Source organism: Mizuhopecten yessoensis, unplaced genomic scaffold, assembly GCF_002113885.1.
Source record: "Mizuhopecten yessoensis strain PY_sf001 unplaced genomic scaffold, ASM211388v2 scaffold9409, whole genome shotgun sequence".
NCBI classification, from domain to species: Eukaryota; Metazoa; Mollusca; class Bivalvia; order Pectinida; family Pectinidae; genus Mizuhopecten; species Mizuhopecten yessoensis.
Genome location: NW_018408033.1, coordinates 433,767 through 451,744, shown reverse-complemented (window position 1 = coordinate 451,744; position 17,978 = coordinate 433,767). Strand labels below are relative to the sequence as shown.

The 17,978-nt window shown below is 32.7% G+C and overlaps 1 protein-coding gene across 1 annotated transcript in view; it reads left to right on the top strand.

Moving 5' to 3' along the window:
* The window catches only part of LOC110458040 (F-box only protein 36-like), a 15,203-nt gene extending 12,288 nt beyond the window's left edge, over nt 1–2,915 (top strand). Inside the window, exons 4-5 of the mRNA XM_021509585.1 lie at nt 589–723; nt 1,908–2,915. Of these exons, the coding sequence (XP_021365260.1) occupies nt 589–723; nt 1,908–2,006 (234 nt within the window). The 3' untranslated portion in view covers nt 2,007–2,915. The remainder of the gene's footprint in view (nt 1–588; nt 724–1,907) is intronic.
* The last annotated feature ends 15,063 nt before the right edge of the window (nt 2,916–17,978 follow it).

Sequence of the window (17,978 nt, the reverse complement as noted above, 5' to 3'; positions counted from 1 at the left end):
TGTTATCTTTATGTTATAGCTGTCAAGCTCGTGTTATCTTTATGTTATAGCTATCAAACTGGTGTTATCTTTTTGTTATAGCTGTCAAACTGATGTTATCTTTGTGATATAGCTGTCAAACTGGTGTTATCTTTGTGTTATATCTGTCAAATTGGTGTTATCTTTATGTTATAGCTGTCAAGCTGGTGTTATCTTTATGTTATAGCTATCAAACTGGTGTTATCTTTGTGTTATAGCTGTCAATCTGGTGTTATCTTTGTGTTATAGCTGTCAAACTGGTGTTATATTTATGTTATAGCTGTCACACTGCTATCTTTTATGTTATAGCTGTCAAACTGTTGTGATCTTTGTGTCATAGCTGTCAAACTGCTATGTTTTATAGCTGTCCGACTGGTGATACTTTGTATGTTTTATAGCTGTCCGACTGGTGATATTTTGTATGTTTTATAGCTGTCCGACTGGTGATATTTTTGTATGTTTTATAGCTGTTAGGCTGGTGATATTTTGTATGTTTTATAGCTGTCAGACTGGTGATATTTTTGTATGTTTTATAGCTGTCAGACTGGTGATATTTTGTATGTTTTATAGCTGTGTAACTCTTGTGAAATCTGGGAGAATATCTACCGTAGATACAGTGAGACTCCAATAACACCAGAGCTGGAAGAGCTAGCCAAGGATAAAAGTTGGAAACGTCTCTTCTTCACAAATAAACTCCAGTTACAGGTAAGATGCTTTATGAAGATCTAAATTTCTAAAAATGTTAACTTGTTTTACTCTTCTACATTATTGTCAGAACATTTTATTTCTCTCCATTCCCTGTATGTAAGATAGAGCTGCATGTCCCGGGTGAGAAACTTCTATCTTACACCCTATTTCACGTGACGTGACGTCACAATCGCTCAACAATGATGTGACGTCACGAATTTGGAAATCTCTGATGCTGCATTGCGGAAAAGGCAATATGATGAAATTAAAACCTTTTACGATATATTTTACGCATTTATTCATGTAAAATGACAAATTTCATGCAACCTTGAAATGTAAAAAGCCGCCATTTTGACTCCAGTGCTTAAGTCTGTGACCTCATGTTGTTGTGCTAGGCGTGACATCACAATCGAAACAATTGAAACTTACAACCAATCACAGGGTTGATAGGTCATATTACATGGGTTAATATGCTACAAAAATATGTCATTGGAATGGTATATTCACTGGATAACACAGTACATTATGTGATAAAACCTAGCTGATCTTGCTCAATTACAGGTGGTAGATTTTATTGATCTCACATTTACATGTATGTAGAGGTGGGAGAGGGACAAATCTATCTGGGTGAGACAGCCTAAAAAAATGTCAATCCTTTCCCTCTTTTATATATCATTCATACCATAGCCATGCATCTAATATTCTTTCAAGTATATTAAACACTCCGGCCTTCCAAGCAGGCGGCAGGGGTTCCATCCCCGAAGTCATCGTACGCATGGAATATCAGAGAAAGTGTTTTTCTCCTGCCCACACAACTCCATTAACCCAGGTGGAGTATAAAATGGTCTGGGGTGGATGTTGCGGTAACTGTGCTGTGGCATTCAAGTGAGATGGCACTATAAATGACACCATCGGAAGTATGATCCCATGCCACTACAAACAGAACACAATACATCTCCAGCACACACGCAGGCATACACACATAGTATAATATTAGCCAGGTGGTATAGGACTAGGAGTTAGCGCCTGATAAGGCAGCTCCTGCGAATTCCTCAATATTGTATTGATTAATGTATATGCTAATTGTATTAATTGTATATCTGTGTACTGTAAAGCGCTTTAGAGTGGCTTATGTTAGCTAGATAGGGCGCTATATCAAATGTTGTATATTTATTTATTTTACTTGTTTCTTTCTACTTTAGATGCAGCTTCGTCGTATGAAGCTGAACCCTGAAGACTTACCTCCTGCGGGAGGATATGCCTTCATCACACATCAGGAGGAAGAACAGGAACAGCAGTGACTGACATTTTAGATTGAATAGAGAAAAAAAAGGAAACAAGTTTATAAAAGTATGATTCGAGTAAAGTTGTTTATCGCAATATTAAAAATTGCTTAAAAAATTTAAGAACTTGACAGTGGATTTTTTTTTATATAGAAATATGAAATGTGCAATGATGGATCATTTTATCTGTTGAAAAAATTGAAACATCATTTTTTTATCTAAAAAATAACAAAATAACATCAATTTATGATTTGATAGTTTGACATTACTGAATTAGTAGAGTATTGAGGGATTGGAACTGTGATATTCTGTGTTATGTTTATTGCAAAAAAAATAAGTGCTTCAATACAGGATTTTCATTATAAAAATCCCTGTATGTAACGAAGTAGTTGTTATATCAATTACACTATATTTACCATAGCATATATATATTTTTCAGTTATCCAAAATGGGTGTCACAAAGTGTCTTCCCTGTATTTAAATGATTGATAAAAAATGCTATACACGAACAAATTTTGTGATTTATTAATTTTCCATTTAATAGAAATAACATATGTACCATTGTACTGTATGCTTATTTTTCATAGTTAAGGCAGAGGGTACCGAAAACTTTTTCAATATTATTACCATTGTTGTTATTGTGGAGAAAAAAAAAATCTTTTCAAAACATTTATTCCAAAAAAAATCACACTTTACCATGATATATATATATAATAATTATTGTTTGAAATTTGAATATATGAAAAAAGAAATGAAATAAAAAAGAACTAGTAAAAATTATAGAGATAGAACTTTGGACTTTTACAGTACGATTCCCACACTTTACCGATGTCACAATCCAGGTACTATACATTCACAGCCTCAAAATAAGTGCCTAATTTATTGGCTACAAAGGAAACACTCAACACTAAAAAAAAAAAAAAAAAAGCATAGAAGAAGTTACTTCAAGCCAGAAAAAGTCATTTTGGTTGCTTCATCATCTTTATAGAATGGAAATTTTTCAAGAAAAAAAAAATCTGAATGGAGCTCTTTGTGATTTGAACACAAACAGTGATACCCTCTATCTTCAGAAAAATAATCTGCAAATAACTGAAGTATTATATGTTGTACAATGGCCTGAATGTATTAGGGTTAACTGTCCATAACTGCCAAATATTTATGCAATGTATTTTGCTGTGTTTTTGAAACCGTCCACTGTATTTTACCAATGATAAGCCAATTCTTAATTTACACTCTGCAAACTATAAATTGCTTACATTACAGCATATTCATATAGGTACAAACACATGGTTATTTTTATATTATATTCAAAGTGAAATTCAGTCGATATACTTTACCCATGTGAACATTTCAAAGTGAAATTCGGTCAATATTCCGTCTTTGTGTATTGCAGAGTTATCTGCTCTTGTGAGTAGGTATTCATTGTTACGTCATTGGTTTGTGTGAGAAAATTACATTGTTTTCTCAAAAATTGATGACGTAACTCTCGCAAACAAATGACGTAACAATACGCAAAGACGGAATACTTCATCAATGTGAACATTAAAGAGATATAAAACAATATTTATAGTAAAGATATATTGACTACATTTAAACTAAGAAAATTGCTACAAACATATTCTTTAGGATGTTGCTAAGTCTACATATAATTTTGTGTGTATTGCCTTAAAGTCCCAGTTTCATTTACCTCTGAAGGCAAATGAGCTCTTCCAATTCAAAGGTTGTAATAGTTCATTATGAAATTTCAGGGGTGAATGAGTTAATTAAGGTTGGGTTTTTTCGTAACTCTGTAATCGCTTCCTATAGAAAAAAATAATTCAGGTTAAATTTTTTTATGAACTTTATTAACTTCATTTTATCTTTATCAGGGTAAAAACTAAATTTCTTTAGATTTTGTTCTTACACTTTTAATTACCGTAAACATTAAACAGTGGCCATGCATTGCATTCACAAAAATGTTTGTATCTGTTTTTGCTCAATTTTATTGTCAAGATTATTACAACGTTGATATAATACAATTACTACAGAAGTAAGATTTTACACACATATTTCAGTTCTGAATTTTTTCTTCAATTTTCTTCTTAATTATCTGATCCCTATACAAAAATAAGAGAACTTGTACTATTTAAAATTTAATTTTGCATGTTAATTTTATTCCAATATGTTGGAGTTTTATATTTTTCTGAGAAATAACTTATGGAATTTAAGTCTCCTGAAATCCATGCTGTGTTCAATTGCAGGAATGCATCCAAACTTAAATCCAAATTATGGTCCCAGGCGTACGAGGCAATGTCCTTATTTTTTTATTGTATTTCATTTATACATCAGGCTCCAGATCACCACATCTAAGCTTTAATTCCTCCATTCTCTAATACCACAATCTGTCATTCATCAAAAAGACAATCCTTAAACTTCAACAATTACAGTATAACAAATAAATGCCTTAGAAATAAATAGAGAAGATTAAAGTAAGTTTCTCTTCCTGACAAAGATCTTAAGAACATGGAGTTTTTTGTAGTAAGTACATAATGTATCAGAAAGAACTAATTTTAGTACAACACTTACACAGGAAGTACGCCAGTCTATCACATGTTTACTTCCTAAGTATTATTGTACTCGTTTGTACAGTCTTGTAGACTAGAACAGACCAGATAAATAATGATCATTGGTACCAATGTTGTAAATCTTAACTCATAATCCACATCTTTTCATATACTGTAGTATCCAAAAAAAACTACAGAGGCTGTATTTTAGAGATCAACAATTTTATTACTGTAATATAAACGGTCTATTTTGAAATGAATTTGTTTTAAATTTCTTCAGTTTGTATCTCTTGAAGTTTCAATATAGGCTTTACTTATAGAATATAACAATAAAAAAAAAGAAACATTTCAATGACCCTTGTATGGTCTGATAAGTGATTTTGCATAATTTTCCTTCGTATCAATTTTAGAGAACGGAGCTGCCTGATGTGTGTTATACAATTTCTGTAGATCTATACATATTACTGCTTGCCTTATATTTCTGATGAATGCTTATTATCAAAGAAGTGCCATTTTTGATTTTTTTTTTTACATGTTTTATGTTATTATTCTTTGAAAAAGATGTCATAGATCTGCTTTAATTGTTTTCTACTCTTGTATTGTTGTGTGCCTTCCAATTTTGAACTTGTTTACTAAGACTGAACTGTTAATGTACCAATAACTGCAAATTTTTGAAACATTGTTTCAGATGTCTGTTTTTCTTATAAATTGCTTTCTGTTTTCATCGTTTTCTTTAATTTTCGCATTTTTATTCTAAAATTGCTTAAATAAACTTAAATAAAATTACACCATTTTTTTTCTTTCTTTCAATTTCTATCAAAATTAGTTAATCAAATAAGGAAATGCAAACAGACAAACAAAAACTAAATAAAAACAAGTATTTGTAAGTGGTTTAAGTGACTAACTTTCAAATTATTCTGTACTAAAACATTAAATTAAACCGTCAATCTCCGGAAGGACTGTGACCAAAAACTGTCCCCTCACAAATTCTCTACCTGCTATTTCTAAACGGTAAACCTCTAATTTGATATTTTTGTCCAAAACATGCTTTCTGAATGACACAAAATATGTGTGACTAAGGAAAATACTGCTACTAGTTTGAATCACAACTATTAAAGGTTTTTTTCCGCTAAGAAATGTGCTAGTATTTAAGTTGTTTTCCAAGACAAAAAGTTGCTGGTGTAAACAACTTAAACTCTGTCCAGAAGTCCAGTGCGTCTTATAGAATAAGTCCAGTGCGTCTTATAGAATAAGTCCAGTGCATCTTATAGAATAAGTCCAGTTTGTCTTGTACACATTTATCTATATTTAAATATATCCATTTGACTTAATTTTCAGACTAATAACAAATAACTAAATTATAAAATATCCTTGCTCCATCAATGATTAGACGCCTTGAACGAAATATAGTCATACATTAAATTTAGCTAGCACTCCTCATTATCCATTTTTATCCCAATATTTTCGATTTGTACGATGAAAGTAATCAAGGAGTTGCCCCAGCTGAAGTCATTATCAACATCAACCTACCAAACCTAAAGAAACTTGCCAAAACATTCTCACAAAGTTTAGTCTCTTTTTCATTTTATTTACTGATTTCTCTAAAATTTATCTGTCATATATATATACAAAATCTCTTCCTTGCCACCATATTTTTTATTTTGATTATATTTTGTTTACTGTTTGGGACATTTTTATGTACAAAATTCCTGCATATAAGTATGTATAGCCAAGAGGTATTAGTTTCTATTGTATGATATATGTTAAGAATATATATGTAATATGTATATGATAATTGACTTTAATTTTCTTTGAAAAAGATCAGAAACCTTAGGTTTTACTAAAAGAGTGTCAGATATATATAAATAGAAATAAATTCCATGAACAAATTCATTGTTGGTATCTGAAGGTTTCATAGCTTGTGTAGCTATACTGAGGCTGAGGCTTGGATTCAGAATATTTCACTGAATTAATTATTCCAATATAAATACATTCCATACTTTTTTGACTGTGATGCATGAATATTGCTAAAAGATGCAACAGATCAATTTCTTTTCTGTAGCTTTATGATATCTGTAGTATTAATATATATAATTTTACATCCTCATTGAGAAACAGTATTTTGAAGTTTATTTTATTATTTTCTGATACAGTTAGACGCTATGTTTGCCAGTATTTTCAATTTCTCAGGAGAGTTTGCTACATTGTGGTGTAACAAAAATATGTGATTTTAAAATCTAATTAATAATTTAAAATAAAAGTTTCTCTCATTTGCGTTGACATTTTGTAACAATTAACATACACTTCTCACGGTAAGAACTCAAAGACTTTAGACTAATTATACACAGACTGACAGTTTTTAACTACATGGTATACTATGTACTAGAGCAGCCCTGTGCAAATCCATATACATGTACAAGTAGAAGGTTTTTATAGAAATGAAAATTTTGAAATGAAGGTAGGAATCAAATCATTTAAGTCCCTGTTATGTATAAGGCCTGAAGATTGAACTAATATGAAAACATAATAAAAAAGAAACGATTCTTTATGTAAATCTGTACTTACATAGACTTTACAGACTATACCATAGTCAACAACCATTGTATCTTTATATTTTTATTTTGTAGTTTGAAGAGTTGATTTTAACCTATAAATAGTTATATATTTGTTCCGTAGATGATATTATTTTTGTACGGCCTTTCCTTTTAGTTCTTACTGTATTTAGTATACTGTACATCGGGAGGGGTTTAATTTTTGCCTTGTTCGCACACCGTAGTAGAGGCAAATTTATCATTACAGCGAATATAAGTAAACAGCATAATATACCAGGTACATGAAAGGCAAAATTTGATTCCATGGGCGAAGGGCGAAATTTGATATCATGAGCAATGGGCAAAAGTTTGACTGGGCGAAAATTTCCTGGTGTACAGTATCTAATTCTGACCATGCTCTCCAATGATCAAATCATTTGTTGAATTGGGGTCTTCTCCCAAGGTTTGCACAGGTCGACTTTAGTTTGAAATTGGTGTTTATCAGTATTGTGTTTAACGACATGGTGTTTATCAGTATGGTGTTTGACGACATGGTGTTTATCAGTATGGTGTTTGACGACATGGTGTTTATCAGTATGGTATTTGACGACATGATGTTAACCAATATGGTGTTTACTAGTATTGTGTATCTAAAAAGTTATATGTATCTATTGTAGAGTTGATTGAATTTTATGACATTAAACTTTACACTAAAATAACAATTTGAATCTCTTTTGTTTCATTATTTTTATAAAATGTATTCTCAGGTCTTTCCATGGACACTTTTATAGTTTTTTAGCTCATCTGACCCAAAGGGCCATGTTCTTCTTTTGAAGAACTGTAGGACCTAGGGTCATGATATTTGGCCAGTAGGTACCTGGGATGGAGTGCTATAAACTTTCCTCATTAAAATCTCCTTGACCTACTTTCAAGGTCACACCGGTCAAATATGTGAAAAATTTCAAACAACAATATCCTAAGAACCATTTGAACTAGAGTCATGATACTTGGGTATGTTATGTAGACCAGAAGTGCGAATATTTTTCTCAATTACAGTTATGAGGTCAAAGGTCAACTTTAAATGCTAGTCGGGGTTCAAATGTCAACTTTGGTTAAAAGCTTTAACAATCTTCTTCTCAAGTTCCATAAGGCCCAGGGTCATGATATTTGGCCAGTAAGTACCTGGGATGTGCTATAAAGTTTCCTCATTAAAAAGGCCTAGACCTGCTTTGAAGGTCACAGGGGTCACATATGTTAAAAAATTCAAACAACATCATCCTAAGAACCATTTGAACTAGAGTAATGATACTTGGGTATGTTGTGAAGACCAGCAGTGCGAATATTTTTCTTTTCCACTGTTATGAGGTCAAAGGTCAACTTTAAATGCTAGTCGGGGTTCAAATGTCAACTTTGGTTAAAAAACTTTAACAATCTTCTTCTCAAGTTCCATTAGGCCTAGGGTCATGATATTTGGCCAGTAGGTACCTGGGATGGAGTGCTATAAAGTTTCCTCATTAAAATGACTTTGATTTTCTTTCAAGGTCACTGGGGTCAAAAATATTAAAAACTTCAAACAACAATAACCTAAGAACCATTTGGACTAGAGTCATGATACTTTGGTTGGTTATTTAGACCAGCTGTGTGAATTGTTTTCTTTATTACAGTAATGAGGTTAAAGGTCAACTTTAAGTGCAAGTCGGGAGTCAAAGGTCAATATGGGTTAATTAAAATTTCAAAGTTTCAAACAACAATATCTTCAGAAACATTTAAGATTTAAGAGATATTAAAATGTCTTGTGTTCTGGTTACCAAATTTGGTCTTAAGTTACCTGTATGTCAGTTGCATGTAGCAAAAGAAACAGGTGAGCGACATAGGCCCTCGGGGCCTCTTGTTTCTAGCTCACCTGGCCCCAAGAGCCATTTGAGCTTATGCCGTGGCGCGGTGTCTGTCATCTGTCTGTCCAGCGTCAACAACTTCTTCATAACCAAAGTGCCTAGGGTGATGATATGTGGCAAGAAGCAAACTGGGATGAAGGGCTACCAAGTTTGTTCAAATGAATGACTTTCACCCATATTCAAGGTCACAGGGGTCAATTATCTCAAAAAACCTTTAAACAACTTCTGAATAACCAAAAGGCCTAGGTCGCTGATATGTGGCCAAAAGCAAACTGGGATGAAGGGCTACCAAGTTTGTTCAGATAAATGACCTTCACCCATATTCAAGGTGATGGGTCAATTGTCTAAAAACTAATTTTAACTTCTTTTAAATAATTAAAAGGACCAGGATTTTGATATTTGGACAGTAGCATGCTGGCATGAAGGGCTACCGACTTTGTTCAAATGAATGACCTTGAATTATATTCAAGGTTACAGGGGTCAAATATGTTTCAGATCTTTAAACAACTTTTTCTGAATAACCATGAGGCCCAGAATGTTTATATTTGGCAATTAGCATGTTGGATAAAGGGCTACAAAGTAAAAATGTTTGAATGAATGACCTTGACTGATATTCAATGTCACAGGGTCAAATATATTTTTAAAATCTTTAAACGACTCAGAATGTTGATATTTGACCAGTAGCATGCTAGAATAGAGAGCTACCAAGTTTGTAAAAAACAATTACCTTGACCTTTATTCAAGGTCACAGGGATCAAATAATTTCAAAATTTAACTATTTCTTCTGAATAACCATATGGCACAGGATAATGATATTTGGCAACTAACATGCTGGGTGAAGGGCTAATTTCTTCTGAATGACCATATGGCACAGGATAATGATATTTGGCCAGTAACATGCTGGTGTGAAGGGCTACTAAGTTTGTTCAAATGAATAATCTAGACTAATATTCAAGGTCACAGGGTTCAGATATGTGCAAACCTTGAAATGACTGTCTGAATAACCAAAAGGCGCAGGATGATGATATTTGGCTCTTAATATGATTGGATGAGGGCTACCAACTTTGTTAAAATGAATGATCTTGACCTATATTTAAGGTCACAGGGGTCAAATATGATTTTTCCAATGTTCATCAAGTTTGTACTTAAATTGTTTTACTAAAATCGCATTTACAACATTAAATGGAAGGCTAGTCCACATATATCTCTGCGTGAAAGAATATTTCCTCACATCCAACCTTGAAAACCCTTAATTATGAAAGGCTGTTGTTGTCAAAAACGAGATAAACTAACGCGTTAGCATTTAACGTGTTAAAACATCATTTAAAGCGTTTAACAAGGATTTAACAGTTAAAAATAGTTTTTTGCTATCACGTTTTAAAAATATATACTTTTATTGCGTTAAATAATCAAAAACTTATTTTTTAACGCGTTAAAGTGTCCAATCAAAGTTACAGTTACATATATTACTTCATCATGGCTAACGACGCCAGGATCTGTTTTTTGTTCAGGAAATCCTATCAACAGTGGATTACTGTTAACGTGTTGCTTTGACGGGGATGCTGGCACAAGGGACACACTTATACAAAGGTGCTTGTTTTATAGAATGTTGTTCTAATAATCGTATCGTGGATGAAGGATTATTTTGGCAACGAACAATAACCATAACCATTACTTAGGCCTAGTGTAGGAGCAGGCAAATTCGTTACATAAGTAAGGGTATACATCTATCAAAATGCCGATGAGCACCAGTCAATAAAGAAGAACATTTGACTGAAACATTGTTGTAAACACGCCTGAATGACGTCACGCAGCAACATTTGTAACGTCATCAGGCCTTCCGTGTTTGCTCAAAGGTGCAATCGCAACTTCTCGGCAAATTCCGGCTAGGCACGGAATCACGTGCCTAGCCGAAATTGGCCGAGAAGTTGCGATTGCTCAAAGGTGCAGACAGTTTCGCCATCTCCAAACATTTCACTAATTTGTTAAGTAATATAAGTGTTTAAATGTAACACTTTGTATGTTTATGTTTCACAAGTCGTACTGATACGAACAGCTCCGAATGTGTGTGTAACAATGATTAACATTTAAATAAATGTTTTTTCTTAGTTGTGATAGAGGTCTAGTTCATGTTCGTTAACTTGGCGAAACTGATTAATGCTGTACTTTTACTTTAAACAAATTTATTGCCAATAAAATTGAACAATGAATTGGGCACAAGTTATTACAACTTATCACAGCTTTCTCCCGTCATACATTTACAATTACATGTCAACAATGATAAGTTACATGAAGTAGATATACACTAGATACAAATGAAACATGACACATGGCAATAATCTGAATTTGGAAATTTTCCATAATTAGGAAGTAATTCAAGGAATATTTCCGCAAAGTGTCAATGTCACAGCGTCAAATGTCAAGGTCGTGGACACTTGGGGAGACTGAAATTGCAAAGTTCCAACATACACCGACACTTTGGAAGACTAAAACTGCAAATTTTCCTAAAAATGGTACACTTTCTGTATAAACATATACTAGTTGCAGGAAGTGTTACAAAAAATGTTTTGGCAAAGTTTCGAGGTCACATGGGTCATTTAAAGTTAAATGTGACTGACACTTCAGAACACAAAAAATGCCTAATTTCTCGAAATTGCAGAAAATATTATTTCGGCAAAGTTGTAAGGTCACGTGGTTAAAGTTCAGAGTGACAGGACACATCAGGCGACTGAACATGCTCATTTTCTCCAAAAAAAACGTAGACTTTTTGTTTACATATATACATAAGATAGTTGTAGGTAATAGTGCCAATATTATTTTAACAAAATTCAAACCCAGGACCCATTAAATTTAGTTGCGGAAACAGGCGAAGACAGCTGGGAATTTAATAGCTCCAAAAATTAAACTAGTTCTGAAACTTAATGTGATATATAATAGTTTGTTGATAGGTAATATTATTCACATCAATGTTATTGTTTAGACTACAAAACTTGAGGAGAGATGTGGCACTGGGGAGGGAATGGTTTCTGACCGATGACCAATTTCAGAACATAGTAGCGGCTTCCATGGAGCAGGAACTACTGTCTTCTTGTCGCGATCCAGGTATGGTACACATAATAACTCCGACAGCTCTTAGCAGCTGGTTTACGTAAGATGTGGTGGGTGTCGGAATTGACCACTCATTTATTCAAAATGGGCAGAGTTAGGTAGTATTCACCCTATCTCTCTGTAGGTCCATCATACCTTGGGAACACTTTGCGTGTATGCCTTAGGCTTTATGGTCAGGCTCGCTAGCCATTGCACTTAACCCGTGAGCTTTGACAGTTCAATATTAGTATTTATACAGAAATAGGGTGCTTTAATTATGCCTAAGCTTCATGCATATACACATGCCTATTGTGACAAGTTTTCAGTGATGCGAATTATCATATTTAGCCAAAGTACTGATGAATATGACCTATAGTAAGGTTTCATAATAAAATTGCAAATTATAATCACTGCTGTAAGTTTTGACATGGGACTTTGTTAAAATTCCAAATTCTTTGTTAATTTTCCTATAGTTCAAAATTAGCACTGGGATTATATAGAACGATCAGAGGCATGCAAATGGTATCAATATCACCAGTATGATATTTAATGAAGAAATAGTACAGTTCCATTTTGGTTTCACGATGCTAATATGCAAGGACGCATTTGATTGGTTGTCAATTTTAACGCGTTAGCATTTAACGCGATAAAAAAAAAATAACGCAATAAACATATATTTAACGCGTTTTAAAAATGCTAACGCGTTAGGACTTAACGCGATAAAAGTGTATAATTTACGTGATAGCATTTAACGCGTTAAACGACCTTTCATACTTTATATATCTTAAAGTTTTGTCCACATGACATGGACCATTCATTCTTTGTAACTTAATTGGCGATTCTGCAAATAAGACCATGTCATCTAACATTCTTTGTAATTTATCTGGCGATTCCGCAAATAAGGCCATGTCATCTGCATACATCAAAAGAAAGATATTTATCATATTGATTTCTATCGATGGACAACCTTCTCTTAAAAAATACAAATTAACTATCATTAACATACATGAAAATATGCGGTTCTATCTCTGTGCGAAGGGTAGAGGTTTGACTCTCGTCGAAATCTTCCTCGTCTGACTGTAGACTTCTTGTGCAGGTGCACGTGGCGTGTTTCGTCTTAAAACGCCTCCGCAGATTTCATAGTGGTTCATTCCGGCCACAACTTTTGCATCAAATTTGTAATGTATATTAATAAAAAAAATATACCAGCTTAACGATCATAACATTATCTTGCTTAGAGTGGTCACCGAACAAATATCAGTTCAGTAATTACCGAGTTATAGGTCAAGAAAGACAGACATTTACGAGAAAGTTTGATATTTTTCATTATTTTTCACACGACTTTGATTCATTCCGGCCACCACTTTTGCCATCAATATGTAAGATGTGTTGCAACAATTGATAAGTGCAAAATTCCCTTGGTCAGAGTGGTTTCCGAATAAAAATCAGTTAAGTATTATTAGTGATATGAGTATTTTTTTGAACGAAAACTGTTGAAAATATTGCCATTTTTATTTCATAGTGGTTCATTCCGGCCACCACTTTTACTTCTGATTTAAAATACTGCTTAGCATAACTGATACCAATGTAACGAGTATACGATGATCTTTCTTATGCTGGTTTCCGAATAAAAATCCATTATTTATTGAGAGAGATATGGTCTAATAAATACAAAAAGCCTTCACAAATCTCATCACGCCTGTGTGCATTCCGGGTTTTGTATTCACCCCCGGTCTCATCGTCTCATCACCTAAAAGCGTCTTCAACCGACATCAAGCGTCTTCAAGTGACAAAAAGCGTCGCCAGACAACATCTTTAAAAATACTGAATAAAGTAAGTGACATCAGAAGATATGTTGTTAATATGACTATAATTCACCACTGTACCAAATTTTAATTTGATATTTGATAAAATGACCGAGTTATGATGAATTGAATTTTTATGATCGCAGCGTGACACATGTGTGTATTAGCATATTCAAAGTGAAGAAAGCGTCGCCAGATAATATCGTTACAATTACCCGCTAAAATAAGCGACATCAGAAGATATGTTATTAGTTAGACCTTTATGGATATATATTCCAAATTTCAGCTCGATATTTGAAAAAATGATCGAGTTATGATTAATTTATTATTACGATCGGCGGCGTGGCATACGTGTGTTAATAAAACTGTACATATCAAGAAGCGTCTTCAGACCTTACCTCTTAAAATGATTGATAAAGTAAGAGACATCATGAGATATGTTATTCATATGACTATGATACAATTATATACCAAATTTTAATTTGATTTGTTGAAAAATGATTGAGTTTTCGTGAATTTAATTCATACGATGTACAGATATTAAGCTATACGCCGTGCCACATATGTGTACGTAGGGTAAGGCTTCGCATAGGCAGAGACGTGTATGTATTCCATGAAATGAAATCAGTGACAGCAACTTCATACGAGAAGTAATTGTTACAAAAGGGAAACCCCCTTCAGTTATCCTTTATACCGACAACCAGCTGACGGATATGAAAACCGCTTGTACCAAAAACGGCGCATTTTTAGGAATTGATCGGACATTTAACCTTGGACCATGCTTCGTTAATTACTGCCTTGGTTTTTAATAACCCCAACTCGGTTAGGAAATGTAAGGAAAATTCTCCCATTATGCTTGGTCATGTTTATTTACATTGGGGTGCGAGCTTTTTCACGTACTCGCGGTTTTTAACGCATATTGCCAGTGTCCTTGATCTTGACTTTGACCTGTGTGACCTCGTTATAGGGTCTGACGAAGAGAAAGCTTTAGTTAAGGCCAAAGAAACCAGCTTCCCCGATGCCGCGCTTACTTACATACAGGAAAACGTATCGAGACATTTGTCAGTTAAAATTGGCATGACTTATGGCAAGCCAACTTAACATTTATTCAAGGAGCAATGACGATCCTGTATTTAAAAAAAATATATACGATATCTTATATAGCATATGAGATATCTTATACAGTACAGTCTGTATATAAGATATCTCATATAGTATATGAGATATCTTATATAATATATAAGATATCTTATATACTATATGAGATATTTTATATAGAAATTAAATGAGATGATATATAAGATATCTTATATCGTATATAAGATATCTTATATCTTATATCTTATATAAGATATCTTATATCTTATATAAGATATCTCATTTAATTTTCTATATAAGATATCTTATATAACATATAAGATATCTCATATAGCTATATAAGATATCTTATATAATTAAAGTCTCGTTACTAAATAAGATATCTTATATAGGAACGAGATTTTAACAAATGTCGAAAATGTCGAAAATGTCCGGAATATCTCGAGGATCTACGTAGGGACAGTAGGCTTGTTGTAACAACACGTGTTCCTGTCACCGCCATTATGTCTGAGCCCACTTCAAAAGTGCGGGAAATGGCATTGTTCAATACATTGTTCAGTATATATGATATATTATATACTTATATAAGATATCTCATTTAATATCTATATGAGATATCTCATATTGCATATAAGATATCTTATATATTATATAAGATATCTCATATAGTATATAAGATATCTCATATACTATATGAGATATCTCATATAGAAATTAAATGAGATATCGTATATGCGATGTAAGATATCTTATATACGGGATAAGATATCTTATATAATTAAAGTCTCGTTACTAAATAAGATATCTTATATACGGGATAAGATATCTTATATATCATATAAGATATCTTATATCGCATATACGATATCTCATTTAATTTTCAATATAAGATATCTCATATAAGATATCTCATATATTATATAAGATATCTTATATAATTGAAATCTCGTTTCTATATAAGATATCTTATATACTATATAAGATATCTTATATCGCATATACGATATCTCATTTAATTTTCAATATAAGATATATCATATAAGATATCTCATATATTATATAAGATATCTTATATAGAAAATTAAATGAGATATCTTATATACGATATAAGATATCTTATATACTATATAAGATATCTTATATCGCATATACGATATCTCATTTAATTTTCAATATAAGATATATCATATAAGATATCTCATATATTATATAAGATATCTTATATAGAAAATTAAATGAGATATCTTATATACGATATAAGATATCTTATATACTATATAAGATATCTTATATCGCATATACGATATCTCATTTAATTTTCAATATAAGATATATCATATAAGATATCTCATATATTATATAAGATATCTCATATAGTATATAAGATATCTTATATACTATATAAGATATCTTATATAGAAATTAAATGAGATGCTATATAAGATATTTTATATGATATATAAGATATCTTATATCGTATATAAGATATCTTATATCGCATATACGATATCTCATTTAATTTTCAATATAAGATATCTCATATATGATATCTCATATATTATATAAGATATCTCATATAGTATATGAGATATCTTATATAGTATATAAGGTATCTCATATGCTATATAAGATATCTTATATATTTTTTTGAAATACAGGATCGACATTGCTCCTTGAATAAATGTTAAGTTGGCTTGCCATAATGACTGATAAAGACAAGGCCCCGATCATGTCATCAATCGTTGGTGAAGAATTATGATTCAACAAAAGAATTTAATACCATTGCACAAAGGGTCCCGAGCTGATTCAGCGTTTGGATACCATTCAACAATCGCAGTACTCTGACGTACATCTTGTAGATCGCTGCATGGTACTGGAGACTATGAATTGGCCGCGCACGCGCAGCATTTCAAGTTGAGCACAGTTGTGTGGCGCGAATTGCCAACGTTTGATAAAGCGCGCAAAGTTGACAAGTTCCTAAATTATGTGTGGAAGAAAACAGATTTTTTAACATCTACGAATGGTATGTTAACAAAACCTAAAACCGCAGCAATCGCCAAAAAACAAGGGACGCGTACACGTGTTCGCGCGAATCGCACCGAAACGCACGGTCCTGTTAAACAAAAGTTGTAACTTAGTAACCTGATGACAATTACGCTAAATGAAGAACTTTTTTACGCTTTCACAACACTTGTGTGTCCGCAGGACGGGATTCAAGTTGTGAAAATGATTGACATTTGATTTTTTTACGAGTTTGAACAGAGAAACAGTTATTCTTACGTAAACAGACAAAATGTATTTGATTTTGTGAAATACCGATATTTACACCTGTGTGCCAGTTATTTCATAAGAAGTTTAAAACGATTGTATTTTCTCCTGTATCTTTACAACAATAACCATTAAAATTTAGTGTAGTCTTCATTTAAACTTATAGGTACTTAGGGATTTTTTTTTTAAACACTAACATTAAATCGATCAGTCACACGAACATATAACGGACCCTGAGTAGAACCACGTCCGTAGGGTCTGGTAACATGCTCGTTTCAAGAGTGTGCATGGCTGAGAGTTCTACAATATAATTCGGTCTAACTGTGTTCACCTATGCGAAGCCCTACCCTACGTACACATATGTGACACGGCGTATAGCTTCGTAAAATCGTAAAATTAAATTCACGATAACTCAATCATTTTTTAACAAATCTACCTGAAGTTTGGTATAAAGTGGAATCATAGTTATATGAATAACATATCCTCTGATGTCGCTTACTTAATCGATTAATTTTAGAGATATAGTTTGAAGACGCTTCACAATCTGTTGAGTTCTATTCACACACGTGTGCCACACCGCCGATCGTAATAATCAACCTTATCATTACTCAGTCATTTATTCAAATATCTACCTGCAGTTTGGTATAAAGGTGTATCATAGTTATATGAATAACATATCTTCTGATGTCGCTTACTTTATCGATTAATTTTAGAGATATAGTCTGAAGACGCTTTACGATCTGTAGAGTTCTAATCACACACG